Genomic DNA, 23,759 nt, shown 5'->3' on the forward strand with positions numbered 1-23,759 from the left:
GATTGCTCAAACACGAAGCAATGTTGGTTAACAAATTGACCAATCGACATTCAAACTGGGCTGCGCCAAGATCTGATTGCTGCTCCCGTACCATCGGTTACCGTATTATTTTGCTAATAATTGTCGCATTGTCCCATTTTTCCGTGTATGCTACCATCACCTAGGTAAACCACCAGTTTATCTGGGAATGTGATCGAATTTTTGCATAGTCGAGGTACACAAAGGGTAACGTAATCACATTGATGTGGTGTCGGTTTAAGAATGTCCATCTGCGGCCAGTGTATCTTGTTTGCATTTGTCTGTTGTGCTTTGCTTAAACGTTTGAATGCGATGCTCTTGAATGGTGTCAACTATTAGAACTTTGTGGAGGAGGATTTGATTGGACAGCATTTCGTTCCTCCTGCATTCGTCGGCTGTGACCCTTCGAAGCCTTGTGAGACGCACCCGCGCACCTTTTAAACGTGCTTTGCTACCGTTATGTCTATTGTTAGCTAAAGAAAATGGAAACATGTGATATAAAAATGGAGGTCGAATGTTTTCAAACGCGACATAGTCTCTAACATACATTTGCATCGGGGTAAAATGTGCTCTACATCATAACTTCTAATAGATTATCTCGCACTCGTAGAGCAGTCTTCGGTTGGCCGACTTTGGGTAGGCTAACATTTCGACGGGCACCCGAGCGGTAGTATTTGGCGTTGGCGAGACGAAAACCGAAACAAAAATGGTTCTGCCGAGCAGCGATGTTTGGCGAATTATGGGAGTCTTACCGTCTTTTCGCGAACGACGAAAACAAAACCCGGAACGGTGTGCAAATCGATGGCCTTCCTTAGCCCAGAATCTTCTTGATGTAGGCGCCGCCGTGGTTGTTGTGCACCTCCGGCTTGGTCAGCGAACGGTGCCGGTTCGGTTTGTACGGCTGGTAGTTTTCAATGTTGGAGAAACTGTTGTGCAAATCGGAGTGCTGTTCCTGTTCGTACGAGTGCTCCTGCTCGTCGTCGTTCTCATGCTCGTGCACGTTCAAGGGCGCTGGATCTGGTTCGTTGACCCCAAAACCCTGCGGTGCCACTGTTGGCCCTACGGTTACTTCATGCTCGATCGACGGAGCACCGGTTACTGACTGCATGGGGGCTTGTTTGTTTGCATGTGGCTTCTCGTTGGTCACACTTTCGACAGTAGAAGTATTTATTTCTGCAGGGCGTTGAGGTAAAGCTGCATTGGAGGTGCCCGCCGTTACGGAGGCAGCGGTTTCTGGGGCGGAAGTTGTAACAACTCCAATGTCTGCGCTGGATGAACCAGTAACGGCTGTGGACTGAACGCATCCAATGTCGACAGCGGTTGATCCTGCCGGAGTACTTGTCGATACCTCTCTCGGTGGTTCCGGTGTCGTACGCTCAGTAGGTGTATCGAGCGTCGTCGATGGTGAGCTGACCGATTCCACTGCAACGTCCTTGTGCAGCAACGCCCCGGAGCTCAAAGCTAAGGCTTGCGGTGCCAGTGGGTCTGTTGTTTTGGCCTCGGTAGCTACAATTTCAGTGACGACGGACGGGCCCGTGGTGCCACCAGACTCACTTTCATTCCGAGCAACAGCAGCAGTATCAGTTGTGGTCTCCACTATATACGGCACGCTGCTGGGACGATCCCCAAGCGCTCCGGCTACCTCGCCTGACACTGGAGTCGTATGAGGTGCATCGGTTGAAGACAACCCGTAGGTTGAAGATGCATCCGAAACAGTTGTATCGACCGACGGAAGGGTGGTTGTGCTCGGTGTGGTGGGAAGCATCGTCGTGGCGGGCGGTTCCGTGTGTGGACGGGCGGAAATAAACCGCGCCTTCACCAGCAACATCGGCGGAATGAAGTGATCCCCGGTGATGACATCCTTTTTGGGCGTCGTCGGTAGAATATGACTGGAGGCGGTGGTCCGGGTGGTGTGGAGTACGGGTGGCACGCTGGTCGAAGGTAGAGCCGTCGTGGGCGCTTCCGTCGTAGTCGTCGTTGATGACTTCCACCCCTCGGTTACGTCGGCCGGCGTTGTCAGCGCTTCGGTGGTTCCGGTCGAAGCGAGATCCGCTTCCGCGCCATCAGAGTCCGTAGCGCGCCGTAATCTTGAGTCAGGTGTGCTGCCGGAAGCGTCAGGGTTTACCGTGGTGCTTGCAGTCGCCGCTGCCCCCGATGGACTCCCCTCCATGCCCTCGCTATCTACCTTCGCACCACCGACAACCAGGACCGTCGGATCAGCGTAATCTCCATCGGCGGTCGGCTTTACCGCCTGCTGGATGATGTCGATCGGTTGCGTCTCCAACTCGTCCACTATCGGCTGGTCGCCCATCATCTGCTCGTCGTCCTCGTCCTCCTCGTCGGCCGCACTATCGACCGGGCCCTCTTCGGCTGGCTTTTTCGCGTAGTGTTTCTTTTTCTCGTACAGCGGTGAGTATTTCTTGCCGTACACACCCGGCTTACGCGCTCCCTCCACATCAGGGGCGTCCCCAATGGCCACTGCACCGCCCACCCCTGCCTCGTCGCTGTGCAAGGCGGCCTGCTCGCTGCGCATCAGATCCTGCAGGTTGAACTTGTTGATCACGTTCTTGACCGTGTCCTCGATCTGGTTCGGATTGACCTCGATGTTGTTGGTGCTGTCCTCGTCGTTGCTGGACACCACCGTGAGGATGTCGTGCTCCAGGATCGGCTGCTGGAGATTCGGTCGGCGTGTGGAGTCGCCCTCGGCCTGCTGCGCCACCGCCACCACCGGCAGTTGATTGTTGTTCTCGGTGGCGAGCACCGACGCCATCAGGTCCTCCTCGTCGCTGCACTGCAGCTGCTCGACGATGCTGTCCCGGTCCTGCTTGCCCTGGCACGAGATGTGCTTCGTACCGGACTCTCCGCAATCACGCGACAGCTGCACTGTGCCACTGTCCGACATGTACTGAACAGTTAGCGACGGAATCGAGGTCACGGTGCAGTCCATTGCCCAGGCCGGTACTGAAAAGCAACAACAAAAGGCGGTTAACTACTACCAACAACTACATTTGGCATTGCATTCGGCCTTACCGGGTAATTCACACAGGAATGCCGCCGTCTCGGGTCCTCCGCAGCGCAGTGCATGCCAGCGGAAGTCGCGCACCGGATCCACCACGGCACAGAGGGGCTGCTCCATGGCCGGTATCGCTTCCGCCCAGTAACCGCTTGCCGGGTCCAACGCCTTGGAGCTACTGAAACGGGAGAAAAGCACAACAAAAACACTGTTTTCAAACGAAACCTTTCCTAGAAGCTAACGCAGATCCATAAGTACACTCTTGACCGTTGTAGTGATAGGTTTGCTTCTCGAACAATAATATAATACTAATTAATTAATACTAATAGCAAGTATAATGATGACGAGTGACAACAAGACAAAAATATGCAAACTTAATAAGTACTGCGACAAAGTGAAAGTATTTAGTTACTTTATCAAAGATCGGCAAGATCTATACTTTGTTTTCACTGAAATAATGACTATCTTTCGTCTTTGTTTTTGCAGCGAACCCACAAGAAAGAATTAAAACTCTTCCGGCATCAGCAAGTAACATACATCGACATAAATCCACACAAAAATGAATCGCCCTCGTTGTACCTCGCATCAGTACGGGCAGAGAAGAGTCGCTCGTTTACTAAAATGCTGCCCGGGATTGATAATCCATTCCTTTAGCCGCTGGATTAAACCAAAAGCCTGCCAATGACTCATCCGGAGGCTGGGAAACCCCTCGCTTCCGGGTGGTGTGATTTTTCACCTAAGCACCGTTTCCATACCGACGACGCCGTTCGCCAATGGGAGGCGCAACACTGTACGGGAGGAAGGGGGGCAGCTTTAAAATTTGCCTGCCATTAGCATCCCCATCTCGTTGCGCGTGCAAGGAACCGGAATAAACGACGTCCCATCAATCGTGCCGCTTCGGTCAACGGGAAGAAAATGAAAACGTTCCCCCAACCGTTTTATGGTAACCTATTTCGCTTCGCTTCCCACACCGCGCTAGGTGTGCGCTATGAAGGTTCGTTTTTTCTTTAATGAAACTATTTTCCGTTCTATCTTCTCAGACCGTCATCGAGCTGTTTTTTTTTATCCTCATCGCATATCTTGACCGTCGGGATAACGGGACCTGATTCAACCCATCCGTCTAGTCTTATCCCGCACTGGGTGGCCGTTAATCAATTCAGCGGAGCTGAAATTCCCCACGACCTAAATAGGGGCAGCCAGGGAGGTAGGAGATGGCAGTATTAATCTTCCCAATCGATACTATCGCGCGCCACTCTTTATGCAGAACAAGAAGCAAAGGGAGAGAAACATTGCAAGAGGACAAAACATGTTATTTTATCATCAAGTTTAGCAACCATTTTGTATACATTATCTGATCAGGAAATAGTACTAACAGAGGCATCGAATACCGAAGCCGACTACGTACGCGAAGCTTAGGTTTTATATAACCTGCTGTGCCCTTCCAAACCCGTGATTTTGCCAAACGGAATGAGAAAGGAACATACTTGAGCGAACGACAAAAAAAAACGCGCGTTGGTTGTGGAACATTATTATAAGAAAATATGTACCACTTTTTCTGCCCCGAGTTTCGCTATCCCATGCTCTTCTCCGTACCGCACACTTTTTCATTTACCGGAATGACCACGATCGTTCTGTTAACCATCCCGAATTCGTTATCATTTCTCTTTTTTTTCAAGAGGGAAAATATAAACGAAGAAATTCCTACGCCGAATCTTCGGAATTATTGAGGGCTGACGGGAGATGGAGAAAGGACGCTCCCGGAATGGTTTACGAATTTGAAGAAAAAATCCTATCTGGGGCGACCTCCATTTACTGTCTATAAATTCAACAAATTACCGTAATAAATTTATTCGAACGAACGAAGTTACTGGGAGCGACCGAAGCAGCGAAAAAGAAAACTTCACCCCACAGTTTATGGATTATGTTGCTCTCGGTCTATCGTCTCTCGGTTTTTTTTTAAAACCGGAGCTTTGGGGAGGACGGATCGGAACGAATTCGGTTCGAATTGTTACCCTTGGCCGATGGAAACCTCCATCAAACGATAAGTTTAACTAAACGAAGCCGAAAGATGTCATGACAAACAGAAAATGCTAGTTCACTTGAAGCTTGCGCGGAATTATTTCATTCGAAGCGACTTGAACAGTTTCAACCGATAAACGGTTACCTAGTACGTTTGCAATAGTATTCATTTATGTCATTCAATTATGCATTCGATTATTCAATCAAGAATCTTTTCTTATTTATACATATATTTTCTTTTTTTTCCCCAGTAGAAACCCGCAGCCGGCGGAAGAGGAATTCACCTGAAACAGCAAATTTAACATAAATGGACACTATCTTCAGAGCGAAATCCTCTTTCAAAGACTATGCTTTTCTTTCCTCGTGGAATAGTGGCTGGCCCCGTTCGAGAACTGTTTTTACGACCCAGTTTGCATACGCTTACCAGACAAGCAAGCGCCATCGACAGTGGGACGCCGACGGAAATTAAATTCTGCGGGATCGAGACGACCCGGAAGATTTTAACCCGAGGGTCGAAGTCGTCGACGCAAAGAAATCGGGTCAGTTCCGGTCCGGCCCAGTGCGACGATCGCGTCGATGTGATTCTTATCCAGTGGATGTGAGAATAGCATTCTTAAGGTAGGTAGATTGTATTTTACGGACTATACTATCTACCCGGCAAGTGAAATGTTTTGGAATGAATAAGCTGCCATTCTAGAGTTTGTTATATTTTCAATAAACAATGATTTCCTGTTAAATCAGATTGATAAGCATAAACATCAATCCTCAAGCTTCTCTTATTCGAATACTTTCATTGTATAGATTATCTTGGAAAGATGAACAACGTTCAAAGCTAGGATACTTTGTCTCTTCTATGTTTGTTCTATTCGGTCATTACTATATCTTTTTTAAATAAGTTATATATTGACTGTGTTTCTTTATTTGTAGTTTATGTTTTTTCGAGAGCACATTCTGCCCTGTGCTCTTCCCCCTGTGTCACCTCTTCGACGAATACTTACGTCCACGTAAAGCGGGCAGAGTTTTCCGGTCGCATCAAACCAATCCACACGGCGCTGGTGACGTCAAGCTCCTTGAGGAAGGCGCGCGTTGCATCAAACTGCACTCCGTTGTCCACTAAACGACGGTAGGAGATAGAACGGGGAAGTTAAAGATTAGAATCGAAACGAGTGGAGCGCATCTGAAGGAAGATACGTAATTAAACTGAACGTGGCAGTTCTGTATAAGTACTGCTGCTCGCAGTCGACGTTCAATAAGTAACACCATCGAACCCGTAGTCTTGATTCGAAGGCGATGTGATTTAAAAGGTTTCGACAAGGAGAATTCCTGGAAGGATCGGATTTGTTTGCACAGCTGTTAACAAGGCTTAGTTTTAATTGTTGACTTCACCAGTTCGCTTCCCAGGGCTGGACTTAGCGAAGGATCAACGGTGCCATTCGGGGGCGGGTCGGAATACTGAACCCTAAACTGTACACCAGCTTGCCCAGGGATCGATGATGCCGCACGGAAAGACGGCGAACATCCCTGCCCCACCTACACCCCACCCACAGTATGAGGGAAAAGTTATTTGCATTCCGGCTTTGGCTTCGCACAGATTAAAGCAACCCGACATGGTGAGTCCCAGCGCTTGCCTCGAGCCGTGAGTTGGAAACGTAAAATGTAACCACCGAACCCGCATGCATCCACCTCCTCAACGCTGGCCCCCCCGGACGGTCCCGGTCGCAATTTATTCGTTAGCCCAGCAATTAAATCGAACGGCACCACTCGGTGCGGAAGGTGTGGACCGTCCGATCGATCGTTCTCGACCGTTCGATTTCTCTCCCGCCGTTCTTCAAGTGAATTGGAAGGTGGGACCCGGTCCGGCCAGACACGTCGGCTTGCTTTTCTTAGCCCACCCTCCCGTCGTGAATGCATACAGTCGGACACTAGAGGGCCGCAAGTGTTTCTCCAACCCCGAGCGTCGAGCGACGTCTTCAATGAACTTTTTCAGACATTTTCAGCAGCTTTACTCCATGGTTTTTCGGTCACGGATGTTTCCACCAATCGATCGTGAAAAAGGCACTCCAAACGATAATCCCGATACAATTGCACACCACGACAGCGTTGTTAAAAAAAAAAAAACATCGACGAGTGATTTCAACCGAACCCGCCATTTGCGGACGGAAAACCACCATCCCAGTGATTATACCCTTTTGCCAACGAAAAGTGAATCCAATTTGAGCGCTTTCATGCAGCCGATTTGCACCGCGGGAAATATTTGCACCGTTACCGCCCCAATATTCGCTCACCGGTCGGGCGAAAGTGATTCGATTTAAATTGCCCATACTATTAATAATTACATCGATTCTAAAAGCAGATGGCCGGACAGCATATGGTATTCACTAGGGCCTTACCGAAACAATGTGCGGGTTTCGATTAGATTAATTTAAAACAAGAAGTATTAGTACAGCTACTCCCAAAAGCGAGGGGACAGAAATTAAACTCCACGTTGGAACAAAAATATCACGGACGATTGTATTCGTAACCACCGTAACTTCAAAAGTGTTTTGTATGAATAATAAACACTAAAGTAATACCTCGCTCATATCAAAGAGTAATGTAAAATATATTTATAAATCGAATGTTTATAATGCTGAGTGTTAAAATGTTAAACTTAAATATATTTATAAAACGCGCTAAACTTTAATTTATGGTATACACTGATTCACTTTTAAAGGTAGCTGTTTTTAACGATCTGATGGTTTGCTGGTGCTTACTGAAATTAAATATTCAAATTTTGATGAAAATTTTATCCACTTTTTCTAGGATGATGATATCCTCGGTGCGTCTGATTGTGTGCGTCGCTCGCAGTGCCGAGATCAAACGTATCCTGCAGTCCCTTCCGGGAAAAGGTGCGCATCTCTTCCACCCCTCCTGCTCCTACTCTCACACCGACTCCGGGACCGAGCCTGCGCGAGAATGATGAACCGCGTGATAATCGTAAATAATAATTGTTTTGGTTTCGGATTTCGGATTTCGCGGCACACGCAAACGGAACAGATTTTTCGCCACGGCATATTTGTGCACGCACGCCACCATCTGCACTCAGTTCCTGCCCCCCCCCCCCCCCCCCCCCCCCCTCCCTGGGGACTGCGTATAACGGACTACCTTTCCCACTCGCGAGTGTGCGAGCTGTATCTAATTAACGCCGGTAGGTAATTAAAATCTATGATTATCAACAACGCGACGGCGGCTCGGGTCCAGTCGAATGCTGGCCGCGCCCATGTTTTCGCAACCCGCCGGGGGTGGAAAATTCGACCCCACCCGTATCATCATCACGTCATGACGTTGACCCCGCGATGAAAACCCCAGACCGAAAAAAGTAATCACCGATTTTATTTATTCTCGCTGTGGTGTACACACTTTGATCAAAGCTACTTTTAATATACTTTTATATTACTTAACCATTGTTAATTTTCACCTTTAAAGCCATGGTAGGCTATGTTTTCGTCTGTTTTTGTTTTTCATCTAATCGTTCCGTTTGACTTAAAACGCCCTCAATTCACGGGCCACCCAGCAAAAAACTGCAATTGTTAACCTTTTAAGTTATTTTCCCCAGCGCTTTTTAAATTGAATAAAAGATTTAATAGTTCGAGAGCGATTTTAAAAACCTTGTGCTTGAAAAATGTTTTTATCACACGGCAGCTCTTTTCAATTTATAAAAAAAAAGCAACAAACTAAATTTGTATTTATTTAAATAAAAATATATATAATAAAATCTTGATATTTATCGCAGAAAAGTATTCTAATGAGCAGTTTCAATAGGTCTGGTTGGTTTAGAATTTGAAGGCCATAATTAACAGAACGAAATGAAGTTTTTTAAACTTGTTCAGATTGATTTTGATTGGTTACAGATTGAAATTTTAATATCTGATTTACTAAAGCATTCAAATTGTACAAAATGAAATGTAAGTTCTATCACATTATATTTTTGATTAATTCATTTATTTGTTTTAGATTCTTTGCCTGAATTACCTACTGAAAAATGTGTAGAATTTATTCCTATTTAAAAGTATGAAGACTATATGCTGAAAACATGTATATATGCGTGGGACCCCGGAATGGATTGATCCGCTTCAAACAATCAAAATGGAATTACAGTAGGCAATAATGAGTTTGATACTTATTTTAACTTCTTAATACTTTCTTGAACTCTTTTCTGATAGCACGTACTGTTGGAGGAAAAGCTCTCCGATCCAAACTGGAACCTTTTCACGGACCAGCGTGCTTAAAGTGCACCAGCTGAACGGCGTCCTCGGCGTGGCGTGGCTAAGCTCCATCCATCGGCATCACGTATCATTAATATAATTATCTTCGTTCTTCGTAACCAGCCCGCCCGCCTGATGCCAACATTGAGAATTTTCCCGAGCACCCACGAGTAGATTCGAATGGAGCAACCGATGCATCAGCACAGCATCTTGTAATTTCTTTCCCCCGCTCCGTCTCTCAAACACCGTTCCATGTTGCATCCTTGGCATGCGATGCACCTCTGCACGGAAGCGCACGTTCCCTCGAAAGCCGGGAATAAGCATCGTTTCTTAATTGGATCGGATGATTAATTGGCGCTTCCTGCACCGACGTAAGACATACAACGTTCTGTACTGCGTTAAAGTACAGCATGTGTTGGAAGGAAAACAGTTGAGAGTAAATTATCGGAGCATATCTTGAGCAGCTTTCATTCGGAAAAATTCGTCAAAAATCGCTCGATTTCAATGGAGCCCATTTTCCGGCCTGCTTCGTCCGATTAAACGGTACGGGACTTCGAAGTGGACCGTTTAACGCATGACGATGCCCAATTCAGAGTGATTATGCAAATGCGGCGCGATTAACGGGAGAGAGTGTGTGTGGACACGCCACACGTCGCCGAACGCCTACCGGAAGCAAACGGTGCGTGCAAACGAAAAATGGCTCCCAGCTGTCCATTGGATGATGATGATGATGCTGCTGCTGGTGAGTGTATCATTTACGTTAGTCATGCAAATAATCATGCAAATACACGGACCCCGCCTCCGCCACCCGGCCACCGATTTATTTCATTGTTCCCCTCGCTTTACGCTGATGGCGTAATTATCCCGCCCGATGATCGCAGGCTCGATGCGGCGGGGGTAGAGGAGCTAGGTAATCAACCAAAGCTCGCAATGAAAAATATCAATTTACGGTTAGGGATTTCCATTAAAAAAAAAACCGAGGGTGTTAAAGATCGATGGAAAGTTTGCAATCAAATCCGGAAACAGATTGAAACGGTCGAGAGAGGAGTAAACTAGTGCAAGCGAGTTAACGCACTTTAAAATGGCATAAATTCCATCTGCGATACCGCATCTCTGTGTCGTTTGTTTTAAAGGTAGAAAAAGGACAGCAAACGGACAAATGTCCGCCATATTTAAAAAAAAGATGGCGTCACCGTCATACATGCAGCTTCATTTAGCACTAATCCAAACAGGGGTCATTTTGACCACAACGCCATTTTCGATTTTAATATCGAATATGTTTACAAATAAAAAAATAATTTTAAGACTTTTCTTAAAATACAAAGAAGAGAAGAGCGAGCGGTTAAAATTGCCGCAAAAAGGATTCGTTTAAGATTCCAAAGCAATGCATTCTAGTGTTAAACAAATGGTTTAATCTATAATAATAAGGGCCCTATAGCCTCAGTTTATTTGATTATCATACCCAATATGTTTTGATAAAGATCAATTTACTGGAGAGGTTTTAAATTCAGATTCAGATTCATGAATCTCTTAATGATCTTTTGCGTTTTAGAGGATTTATGAATCTTTTGATTCCCAGACGGGGCTCGAACGCCAAACCTCTAGGTCAAGACTCAAGCACCCGTACACCATGTGTGAGTGACAAATAAGGAGGAAAATCACAGATATGGCTCGATAAAAAATCGTCCTATGAATACCTATTGCCTCAACCCCTGTTAGAATCCCATCCAAGACCGTTCCCTCCACTGTACGAAGGGGCTGACTATCGGCTTACGCAAAGTCTAGAAAGCCCCTCGGAACAGGACTGATCGAAGACGATCGTTACGCCAACATATGTCAAACTTAACATACGACCGACGTAAATTAGAGGGTGAAAAGGCAAGAAAAAAAGTTTTTCCTTGCCCAGATTTGAACTCCGGACCTTCGGACCATTAGTGTTTTCCCTCCCGAGCTACGCCCGGGCTTCGTAGTTTTGTATAAAGCGGTGTGGAAGTATCCATAAAACCTCTGAAAACCCTTATCGGAATAGAACCTCTACTCCAGATGTTTCCATAACCGTTTCTCTTTCGGATGCGTAACGATGTTTTCCAACGCATCGCAATCAATAAGGGCGACTCAGAACGGGGTGTCGACATCAAACGTAACGAATCGCTCACGAGTAGGCACATGGTGGAAAATTTCAATCAACGAACGCCACTTTCATTTTCGTTGCTCGTGAGCTTCAGCTCGTTTTTTTTATTCAGTTGTATCGAATTATTTGTGTTTTATTTTCCGATTGATTTAATGGTTTTAAAGTTTCCGATTGTACACTCTGCAGCCGTTGGTTTTTTTTCTTTTTCATTTCCGTTTACTTTGTCTATTTTCAGCAAGGACCGGTTAATTGGATGCTATCGACATCAATTGGTTGACCCTGCAACTGGAAAGCCCAACGGGAAGGTGTTCATGCGATGAAATATTAATACAGAAATGGAAAAGTCAACCCGACGACCTGGGAATTGAAATCCTATGCGTTACGGTCGCGTGTAAATAATAACACAGACCTTCGTGCGGAGGCAATGTTAAACGCAAGTCGCAGGTCGAGGTGGTTAGAAGGAGCTATGCATTGTTCATCGCTGCGAAGGAAGCTTAAGACGTAAACAGTACGGTGCCGGTGAAAGGAGATTTTCTTTATGTTTTTTTCCCACCGCCTGAGTGCCGCCTGCGAACGTGCCGCGGAAAACATTAGCCGGCTTAAAAATTCCACCAGGGTGGGTCCGTTTCCGCACACCTTCTCGACGTCGCAGCGAAGGCAGCTACGGTTCAAATCAATGTTTTAAAAATCCCACGCGCGAACGACGATGTGCCGGTCGAGTGTTAAATATTTATTCGGCAGCTCCGAAAACCGGTCCGGGTTTATGATGCTTCGCTTTGCGGGATCGATACCGCTACCGGACCGTTCGATTGCCACCCGGTCAAACAGGGTACACGGAAGGACCACGACCACTTACGGTAAGCAGTGTATCTCGTTACATTACCTCAGGGGGCGCGGGCACTTGTTTCCCTGCGCTTTGTTTTGTTTTCTAACCTTTTAGTTCTTCGCTCATCCAGCTCAATGTCTGATGCTATTTTTAGCAGAGCGGGCCCCAGGATGACCGACAGAACATTGCCATTCCGATCCGGAATGCCACTGGCGAGTCGCCCAAAGGCAGAAGAGTTCCCGGGGGGGGAAACGTATTGGAAAGAAAATAAATCTTTCCGCCCGAACGCTCGTATATCAAACGAATGGCGGATGGAGGAGAACCGTTTCGGTTCCACCACCACCACCACCACCATCACCATCGCCGGAAGTAATAGTGGGACAATTAGTGCGAAGGACAGCGAGGGAAAAAAAACGCGATGATACAACGTCGGAGGACGCAACCCCGCCCGCACTATGGGGAACTTGTATGGAACAAGCGGACATTACTAGATTAATTTTAGTGTTTTATTAGATTTACTACATGGTCAATTAACATATCTTCATTTTCTTTGTCCACTATGGTAAAAAAAGTCTGTGACGATGGCTGGAAAGCAAAGCTTTTTCGTATTAGCCTAAAGAAATCGAACTTAGAATTGGATCACTACTGTGTATAGCCCGCATAAACGTATCTTCTAAATTATTCTCCCTAGACGATTTTCTTGCATGTGCTGCCCTATCTGACCAGAAATTTTAAACCAACTATATAGTGACAAAAATTTACGATAAGTATCTTTGCAATACGAGTCAAATTTGTCAGTATTTATAACTTTCTGGCTGCTTATGGTTATCAATATATTCCTAAACCTTTCTATCACATCTTTATCGACATTAAGAACAGTACTGGGTCGAAAAATATTCGACGACAAACATTCCCTGAGGTGCTTGTTCCTGACGATCCTGCTCGAGGTTGGTCAACTCTCACACCGAATGCATCGTAGAGGTTTTGTCGAATTATTTTTTTCTGCGCTTCATATTCTGCGGTGTACTCATGAGTAATCCTCCATTTCTTAAATGGGACTTTTTAGGAAATATTTAATAAACACTGAAGAAACCGCAACCAGCAATGTAGTGGGGATATGCCATGCAATAATTCGGAAGGTTGTGGGGTAAATTCTGTTTCAAGCAAAGTTAGATCACTCATCTGAACAGGAGTTGCACCACAAATAGGACAACGCATGCCTTGTTGTTCCGTGATCATTGATTTAAAAAAATGATTACACACAGCTTGACGGCTATGATAACCGACTGATAAGCGTGTTTACATAGTAGAATAAAGAACTTGACTGTTTAGATCATTTTGTTTTCAAATCGTTTTCATTGTTTTTTCATAGAGACCAGGATCGATTAGCAGAGTGTTTTTTTTTTTGAAATTACGGTTGGGGTTGATCCGGGTCCATGCCGGCGGTGAATCTTTGCTAAATACTTCAAAAAAAGTAAAACTATGTTTCTAACCGCTAATTAGACCAGAACACATCGCAAAATTTCTTTGCTGCATTACCAAAATTGAAAAAGCGTATTTTTTCCTTAATGCCACACAGTTTTACTTAGCAAAAGTGAGTAAGACATGGTAAATGTGCATATTAAATATTTTTTTATGAAAGCTTAACATATTACCTTTCCAATGATGTATAAAACATCATGGTCATAGTTTGAATACTTGTAAAACGATTGTCATCAAGCAAGCAGTAAAAGTTCGCTGGCGCGGACCATTTTTTATCACTTTTTTTACTTTGACAGATTATTTCTCGAAATCTACTAGTCCTAAAAGGCTAATAATTTGGATTGGTCTTAGTTAACTTGTCTACTGCAAGGAAATGTAACTGAATTTATCATACTCTCCATCGCCTAATGTCCGCCTTTTCCCCATAGTGCGCCCCCGGGTCGCCATCAATCTTCGCCGACGGGAGAGAAAAAGGAAGCGGTTCGCGGCTTAATTAAATTACTAAATATTTACTCTGCATCAACAGGACCCTGGAGGGGGGACTCCGGAAAGGAACGGGGCGAGTAATGAATTCCACATACGCGGTAGGACGAGATACAACCGAATCGCTGACCCGGCTTACGTGTGTGTGTTATACTTGCAGGGGGCTTTTTTGCTACCGGATCCCTTGATTGGTTCGTTTTGCTTCGGAAACGAATTAACCGAAACTCGCTTTTGCCGAACTTTCACGCTCTTCCCCCGATGGTTTGCTGCAATCGGGAACCCGTCACGACGTGGACAAACAACTCCGATGCAAGCTACATTCCAGCAGCGACTCCACTGACGGCTTCTGATGCTGCGAAGCGCTTTAACTCCGCTCCAATCGATGGCAAGACGTTGCCGCACCGAATCGGATCGCATCTTCCTTACCCGGAAGCGTCCCGGATAATAATCCTCTTAGGGAGGACAGTCCGGAAGCGCACACAATGACAAGTAATTTATTTACCAGCGACCCAAGCTCGGCACCCTTCCGGGAGTTGCTTTCTCGTGGGCAATGAATCGGTTTTGCCGAAGGTTCACTTCAATGACAATCCTTACTGTCAAGTGCAATGTTTTGTTTTGGAAAACATTCGTTTATAATGAGTGCTTGAAGCTTTGCCTTTCCCGAGGTGCATCAGTAAAAATTCTAGGAAATACAATACCGCGGCGGGAAACTTGTGCATTTACGTTGGAGTTGGTACGGTTTTTCCCACATAACTCATAACTCAATCGATTCCACCGGATGTGGATCCGGTTTCGCTGCGAAAATGCACCCCGGGCGGAAGTAAGCGTCCCTCGGTCGGTCGTCATCTGGGTCGGTAAGTTTTAATTGGCGCTCCGTCAGGCCAACTAATTGCCGTTAATAATTCCATCCTGTATTGTTCGTTCCCAGAATCGCAACCAACGGCGGAACGCCGCCAGAATAATGCACAATTATGCAGCAGTAAAGACCGTCGTCGTCGTCGTCGTCGTCATCGCTCCATCGGCCGGGAATTTATCCGAACCGCATGCATTCAATAGAAAAGTTCGGGGCGGAAAAATGGAAAAAAAGCAAACACAACAGCGTGCACGAAAACAAAATGAAAACAAACTAACGCAACCGGGGGCAGGAAGCAGGCCATTTTGCAAAAACCCATCTCAAATTGCGCCCGATTTACCCATTGGAAGCATCCAGCTGCCGCCAGCAGAGCAGATTGCGCCGACCCGACTCGTTATGGAAAACTCGTTATCGTCCCAAAGGGGTGCGGGATGGAACGGTGAACCCTCGAACCCCGGAAAGGAGAAGCGCCACAAATAGCTTCGGTTTAATTAAATACCTTTAAAAAAGAAAAACACGGCGGGCCCCCGGATTTGCGTATCGACGAGCCCGGGAGACGAACTTTCTACCCCAGCAGGCAACAAACAACGCTACACCTTGGTGCTTGTTGGGTGGGGGAAGGGTTCTACCTGTTTTCCGGCTTGCGACGTGGAAAGCAAAAAAAAAAAAAATAGTGTACAAGATTATCGATCCATTTCTCGTTCGTCGGGAGGATTGATTGGACGCAAAATGTTTTAAAAAAGCGACAAACTGCAAAACAAAAAACCAAGGCAGGCAAACCTTCATCCCACACACGGTATATGCAAGTAACCCTACGAGCTATGTGCGTCGTTTCGAACAATATCAATCACCTGTTTTTAGGTGAAATGGGTAAACACTAACTGCATAGCGGAAGGAAGCAGCGCATCAAAGGCATAACTGGGAATGGAATCGCCTAACTTGTCACATCCGGTTAGAAGAACAAGGAACGGGTCGCCATTAGGTCAATAAGTGCTTTGCTAACTAAATACCAAATGGTAAAGAGCAGGTGAGTGTTTTTTGCCATAAAAAATTAGTACATTACAGCTTTCAGTAAACTGTGGAGGATATTTGAGGGTATCGCGATTTGTCGACGGTACCTGTCAATTTTTTCAACACCCATAGAAAAGGTATTTGTTATTTAATGAGCTTTTGCAATGTTGTTTGCAGCTTTATACATCGTTGCTGTACCACAAATAGTCAATTCGACCCTTTGACCCTTTGAATACTAAGTGCATAGCGGAAGGAAGCAGCGCATCAAAGGCATAACATCGAATGGAATCGCCTAACTTGTCACATCCGGTTAGAAGAACAAGGAACGGGTCGCCATTAGGTCAATAGGTGCTTTGCTAACTAAATATGAAATGGCAAAAAGCCAGCGAGTGTTTTTCCAATCCAAAATTAGTACATTACAACTTTTAGTAAACTTTGCAATATGTTTACGAGTATCGCGATTTGTCGACGGTACCTGTCAATTTGTTCGACGCCCATAGAAAAGCCGGCCATTTTGTTCGCTTTTTTCCAAAGTATTGTTTACCTTTTGTAAAGGACAGCGTCGAGAAAACTGACAGATTCCCGACGTTTTCGTTCCGAAAATCATGATAACCTCACTTGTTTGTTTGATTTTTTACAGAAATTGTTCAATGTTGTATATTAATCCTATTAAGCTCTATGAAAGGTTTCAAATTTGTTATATAATGAGCTTTTTTAATGTTGTTTGTACCTTTATACTTCGTTGTTGTACCACAAATAGGCAATGCGACCCTTTGTTGGAATCGATTAAACTAGATAACTCTCGACCATTGCCTCTGTTGTGCCCAACCATTCCTAGAACGTTAGTAATCACGCTCGAACTGAGAGGCAAAAGCCCAGCGGGACCGAATCGCATCGATTTAATTTGAAAATCATTACCGACCAAACACGGCCTCGAGATCGAGCCGCATTTCGGATGGATTGATTGGGAAGATTGCAGCATTGTTATGCTGATTGGCTCGGGTGCTTTGCCACCGTTGGGCGAACGCTCCCAGCTGGGCCGTCTAGTGCGCGCCTCGTTCGATGAGCAGCCGGGATTAGTATGTGTTTGTGTGCTTTCGATTGCGTCTGGGAGTCCCAAAAGGGCTCGGGGGCCGGCGAATTACATGCGCCGAGCCGTACCGATCATATTCTGCACTGACATCCACGGCTGGCAATGGCCACTCCGACCCAAAGGCACCGGGAAAAGCCTGTACGGCAATGTTCAATGGCGTTCTCTCGACGGAAAGATCTGAAGCGTCGGCTTCAGCCAACCTTTTGACTGGCGTACGCAACCTGCTTTCTCGCCTTACTGAACCAAAAGGGGCATAGGGAATTTAATTTCTATTCAGCGAAAATTGTTCCGCTTTTAATTTAAGTGCCTTGTCGAACCTATACAACTCCAACTCCGTACAAGAAAGATTCGGAATGCAGGCTGTATTTTGCCCTCAGCGATAGCTGGTGGTATCCATTACGCCTTTCGAGGAAGGGCTTGCAAATGCGCGGTTAGTTTGGAAAACTGTTCCAACCCTTCCCACTGTTTCTCGTGAGATATTTGTTTTACATTTGCCCTTTTCCCTACTTCCAGCGCAAAGTGTTACATTGGAAAAGTGCACCGCAACTTACCGGTGACGAGGTTGGCATGATGAAACTGGCAGACGGCGTCCGCCTCGAACCAGGAGATTTTGTCGCGGAAGTAGCGGTAGAAGACGGAGAAACCTTCCTGCGGCAGCGTCCACGTGTTGCTGATGTTGACCTGGAACAAAAAGCAAGAGGGACGATGAACAGCGATGAGTTTCAGGTAAAGTTTAGCGATAGTTTTGCGGACAGTATGAGAATCTTCCGCAATCCGGGATACCATTGCTGTGAACGTTTAATTAATTGAAACCGACTTGGTTGGTAGCAGGAGGATGAAAGATTCTGGTACTGATTAAAACGTAGTTGACAAAATAGTTGTAGGTTGGTAGGAAACATGAAACGGATTATTTTCAAACAACTAAATTCGCTTTCTATTCGCTTGGACACCTTAAATAGGTCAAACCTGCACATACCTCACAAAGAAGCAGCTAGTATCTGTTTCAAGATATTTATACTGGGTTTCGATCTATATAATGGAATGTTTCAATAAATAGAGGGAACATTTCAAAAGCATAGGGGACATTTTCAAACTGTGGAAAGAAAATTGAAGTGCGGAGTAAGTTGTCAACCTCACATTTGTTTGTTTACTTTGATCCTCGCCGGTACGTTCACGCAGGAAAAGTAAATTAATTATTGTGTATTTTAACCATAACAGCTCGACATAAAAAAGATTGAGAATGTTTGTACTTTAGTTGAAAACAACGCTTTTTGAAACGTTTTATTATCGATAGGAAAACGATGAGCTTGGCGAAGTTGATAGCTTCCTCCTCAAATCGATTGTAAAATTCCCCGGTGCGTTTGCCCGATTCCCCTCACTATTTGTAATATTCCCCTGTATGGTTGCAGAGCTCCCCTGTGCGTCTGTAAACATCTGCAGTGTCAATGAAACTTTCCCTCTACCACTTGAAACAATCCATTATATAGCTCGAAACCCTTTACCATACATGAAACATCTTCGATTGCATTTAGAAAATCTTGTGAAGGAAAGATAAAACACCTAACAACTAGTAAGTAGACAGTTAAAGTACTGAGTAAAAGTATAAAACAACAGTCAATCTACCATTAAAAGGAAGCTGAGTAATAACAGACAGTGTATTAGGTAGCGCATAGCGAAATGGAACATAATTGCCACTTTCTATCGCCTCCCGTAGTTGCCGATCGAAGTACCTGACATAACAAACTAAACGAACTAAGTAGATCCTGGAATTGATTGGCAAAGTGTATTTTTACTCCAATCAACTTAATTAGTCGCTTCATTTCTCCGTTGCCGGGCAGTCTGAACCCTGATGACAATCGGCAAAACTTCCCTCCCTCTATCTATTTTTCCCGTTCTCTCCTTCGTCAAGTCTTGTGGCCGCTCTATAGCATCATGGTTGCACCTTGGGTGACTCCGGTAGCTTTAGTTGCTAAAAATAGAGCCCTACGCGGTACGGACTTATCGACCTTGAAGCGTCAACTCGTGTCCGTGTGCCTTACTTGATTCATGCCTGACGTTGTTGCATCCGTGTACATATGTAACTACCTCCTTCCATCCTCCTTCCTGCGTCGGCTTCTTCCGCGCAAAAGTAAGAACGTCCGACGTTGGTCGTTTGGAACGGAAGCACGCCAGAGTGAACCAAGGTCGGTGTCGGCCAAGTGTTGCTGTTCCCAGTGCCTTACAAATGCATCCGGTTCCGTACGCCGAGTGGTGCATGCAATTCAGTGTCGACGAAATAAAACAGTGGGCACCTTTATCGGTGGTGGTGCTACTTTATCGGTCTGCCTCTTGATTTTTACAACCCTTGCCGGGTTCCGGTTTATTGCCCGTTGCCCTTTGTTATTATATCCTTCTTTTTCTTTTCTTTCCCAGGCTACCATTCATTGTAGTCCGCTGTAGGTTTGTTTAACAGAGGAACGGTTTCCTTCCATTTTCCACCTCCTCGAGAAAATCCACATGTGCCCCTAAGCACTCGCCCTTCAAGACCGACTTCTCGCTAGTGCTCTACGAAATCAACGCTGTTGATTTGCTAGCGCCGTACCATTAGTGTTTTGCTTTCCGGTCGAAGCTTACCTGGCTTGTTCGCTCGATCACCATTGTGCCCCGTAGGGCAAAGGCGGCACTTTTTAATCCATTCGCTGTTCCATTGCCTTTTCCCTGGCACTTGTGTGTGTACTGTGCATTGTGTTTCCCTGCTTCTTAAGGCCCAACATCGTGCGGGTGCACAGTGTGGACTTACGTTGTCCCAATTTATTTACCACGGATATGTTATTTTTAAGCGTAAAATAAAGATTAAAAATTAATACCATACAAATTCTTCCATCAATTTATCATTTCATAATACATTTTTAGTTTTCCATCGTTACCGAGGTGGTTGTACCACGTGAAGATTAATTTAAAATTAAATCACAAAATAAAGTGACCACCAGAAGTGTTCCCGCAAGGACCATCGTGCGCGGAAGTCGGCCCTTCCGACAACCGGACCCAGTTGCGATGCTATTTTCATCGTGCTTTTTTCCGGTCAACGCTGGAGTCGATTCGTTTCCGGTTGCTAGTTTTTACAACACCCGCCCCGCCGGTACAATGGCCTCTCCCGACCACTACGAAGAAGTGTTTTCATGTGTTGTGTGTTGTTGCTTCATGTTGGTGACAACAATAAATATATCCCGTTCGCCTCGCAAAAACAAAACAAAAACGGTTTGGCACTTGTTGGCACTTCGTTGTTCTCCTCCCGCTTTCCCTTGGACACCTTGGGGCCGTGGAAAACCGTGGGGCTTCTCCTTTGGGCGAGGAGCATACAATATGATTTTCCATTCGCACGCGGGAAAGGAAGAAAAGATTACAATACGGAGGACGGCAAAGAGCGGAAGCCGGGGTTAGTTTATGCTTATCTTAACTTAACTTTTCCTGGCGCACCATTTATCTCATTCCGGCTTTCCCTCTACCCCCCTTTGCCACCACCAACTCGTTTCCCGTAGCGCTGGTTTGTCCTTTCCTGTTTGTTTTTCTTGCCATCTCGCAGATGTGTTTCGCCATTTGTTTGTCTGTCTGATTGTTTGTTGCACTTTTTGTTTCCCATCTTCCCCCCCCCCCCCCCCCCCATGCCTTTCCCCGCTCGTTCGTTGGTGTCCGGCCAGTTGTCGAACTTTTGTGCGTTGTGTTAAAGCGACATTTACTTTTGCATCCCTTTTTTTTTTTTTGTTTCGAGCTGTTTCTTTGAAAAAATCTACCTTCATTTCTTTCCCCACACAGCGGCGCCGCTTTCCACTTTCATTTGCATGTCATTAGCGTAAAGTGGGTTTCCTTTCTAGTTTTCGCCCGCGGATTTGCAGAACGAGATGAATTAATCCTTTTGGTTTCGGTGCTCTTGTTGCTTGTCCGTTTGTTTTCTCCTCGCGGAGCTCTTCATCACAAAGGCCATCTTGCACGTACTCAGAAAAGAGCGTAAAAAAATGGAAAAGAAAGGTTAGGTACGGACAACGTTGAAACAGTGCCTCGTTTACCGCCTTTTTTTTCTCCCCTCAAACCTGTCTTAATTGTTTGCTAAGAAGATGTAGTTCGTGATAGAATGCCGAATTCATGGCATCGTTGCTTTCGGTAACGTGTTTGCCTGGAAATGGTACCGGCTCCGAAGGGTTGTCATAAAACGGCACACTATATGTGTCGCTTCCCTCCGGTATGGAAAGTTTTTGGCACCGGTCGGGATCATCCCATGAGCAGTTGACACGCCAGAGCTCGGCAGCTGGGACTTGCCCGAAACGGAACCATCGGGTAGCGCCATATAGAAAGTACTTTATGGCAAAACTCAACCACTCCACCCGTCTGGGAAATTCGCCCGAAGTGTTGGCGGGTGGTGTGTTGAAGTTTTCCGATATCAAATAGCGATTTCCCCCCCCCTCTTCCCTCACGCCCGGCTATGTTGGGTGCAGATGTTTTGCTGGGAAAAAGCCGACGAGGCTCGACACTCACCGTCGATCGGTGGTTTTTCCGGCGGTTGAAGCCTCTAGCCATCTGTGAAGAGCTTCCCAGTGGACGCCCACACACACACACCCATCACGTTGCAGCAACCGATGAGCTCCCCATATTGGGAAAAAGCTGCAGCGATCGCTTTCGGGAAAGCAAACCCCGGTTGGGCTGTAGATTTTTCCGGATACGCGGGGGGTGGGGGGGGGGGAGGGTGCCAAGCGGAAGGCGAGTAAATGTATTGGGAAAATATTTACTGTCCATTAAAACGATTGCAATCCAGCCGAAAGGGGGGGGGGGGGGGGCTCCGGGGTTGGATGTCAATTTTTGCGGAAGCGAGCGCCCACAACAACAACTCCATTTTCCAGGGCCAACTATCGACCGAAGAATTTCCTTTCCCCCCCCCCCCCCCCCCCCCCCCCCCACCTTCTCCCCGGTGTGGAATGGAAACAATGCAACCCCGTTTGCCGATGGTGGTCGCTCGAATATTTGATTGCAAAATTCTATTCTATTCCATCTATCGTGCTCACACTTTGCAGGGGAATAGTTTTCCCAGTTTGTTTTCGCCAGCAGAAAAAAAAAAACCCAAGTGGCAAGCTGAACACGAAATGCTCGCAAGTGGACGGGAGAACACACAAGGAGAAAACGCGGCGCAATCGGAAAGCGTGGAAAACGAACCGATAGGTTGTCAATGCTGCCCACTGCGGTTGAATTCAATGCAATTTCCGTAAGTCCCGAGGCTGGAACGCTTCGAACGGTGAAGATGTAGATGTAACGAGAGGAAAAACACAAGAGATAACAACAAAAAAAAGTTAGCAACGAAAGAATGGAAATTCTATTGAGCAAATTGGAGACGGTTGGAACATTTATCGGCTTAAATGGAAGGCAATTCGAATATGAAGGACAATATTTAATATTAGGTAAGCAGCGTCAATTCCTTTTGTGGTGAAATTTATAGATAGATTTATAGAATAAAGAGAAAACAAGATAAATGGAAATGAATAAATGGAAACACATCCTATCTTAATAATTTTAACTAAACAACATTACAGCTAATCAATCAATTAATAATGATTTTTTATAAATGTTTGGAAAAGTAATGAAGTAGAATTAAATTGAATCAACCATACTGAAACAAAAAACATCATAATAACAGCTGTTTGATGTTTTTAACTTGAAAATAATATTTGTGAAAGCTGCAACACGATAAAGATAGGTGGAGTAAGGTACAGATAGAAGCAATATAATTATAACTAAACAACAATACAGCTAATCAATCAATTAATAATGATTTTTTTATAAATGTTTGGAAAAGTAATGAAGTAGAGTTAAAATGAATTAATCATACTGAAACAAAAAACATCATAATAACAGCTGTTTGTTGTTTTTGACATGGAAATAATATTTGTGAAAGCTACGACACGATAAAGATGGGTGGAGTAAGGTACAGATATGAAAGCAATATACGCCGTTCATGATATATAGCGATTGTGAGGTTATGTTGGCCTTTTCCTTCGTACTATTAATTAAAAGTGGAAAATTCCTGCCCACCCTTCACGGGTTTGTCAAATTCTTCGCTCTAGAACGTTCGTTCCAAAAGGCTAAGATAACAAATTATCCCTTCCATCGCTTCCCCTCCCCAACACCCCCTCCTTCCCGTTAGCAAATCAGGCCCAAATTAACTTATTCATCGCTAAAAAAAAAAAAAAACCCTACCACGGGAAATGAAAACACGCAATCCGCGCATCCATTCCGCAAATTTGTTACGATTCACGGACCCGGCCGGCCCCGGAATTGCTTATTGATTTCGGCCGACGACGATCGACGGCCCTTCCTCCAAACCCCCTCCCCCCCCCCGCTCGTCCACGACCCGGGCGAATCAAGCATCATCCGTGAAGGCGCAAGAAATTAAGACACTTTCGGCAAGGGGGTGAAAGGGCTTCGCTTTGGCTGTCAAAAAAAAAAAAGAAAAAAACCCACTGCACCCGCAAAAGGGCAGCCAAAAAGATTTTGCGGTTCCGGGTGGAGTCGTTTTCCACCCCCATTCCCCCAATCTTTATATTATATTCTTCTTCGCTCACCC

At 45.5% G+C, this 23,759-nt stretch overlaps 1 protein-coding gene across 1 annotated transcript; it reads right to left on the bottom strand.

Annotated features, from left to right (window-relative positions):
• Window positions 1–829: 829 nt before the first annotated feature.
• On the bottom strand, window positions 830–19,810 carry LOC131290628 (uncharacterized). The gene is made up of 5 exons (XM_058319791.1): window positions 19,787–19,810; window positions 17,725–17,854; window positions 6,049–6,163; window positions 3,049–3,209; window positions 830–2,979 (listed from the first exon to the last, which is right to left on the bottom strand). The coding sequence occupies exons 1-5, from the start codon at window positions 19,808–19,810 to the stop codon at window positions 830–832; spliced, it is 2,580 nt and encodes an 859-aa protein (XP_058175774.1).
• Window positions 19,811–23,759: the final 3,949 nt, after the last annotated feature.

Source organism: Anopheles ziemanni, chromosome X (genome assembly GCF_943734765.1).
Source record: "Anopheles ziemanni chromosome X, idAnoZiCoDA_A2_x.2, whole genome shotgun sequence".
NCBI classification, from domain to species: domain Eukaryota; kingdom Metazoa; phylum Arthropoda; class Insecta; order Diptera; family Culicidae; genus Anopheles; species Anopheles ziemanni.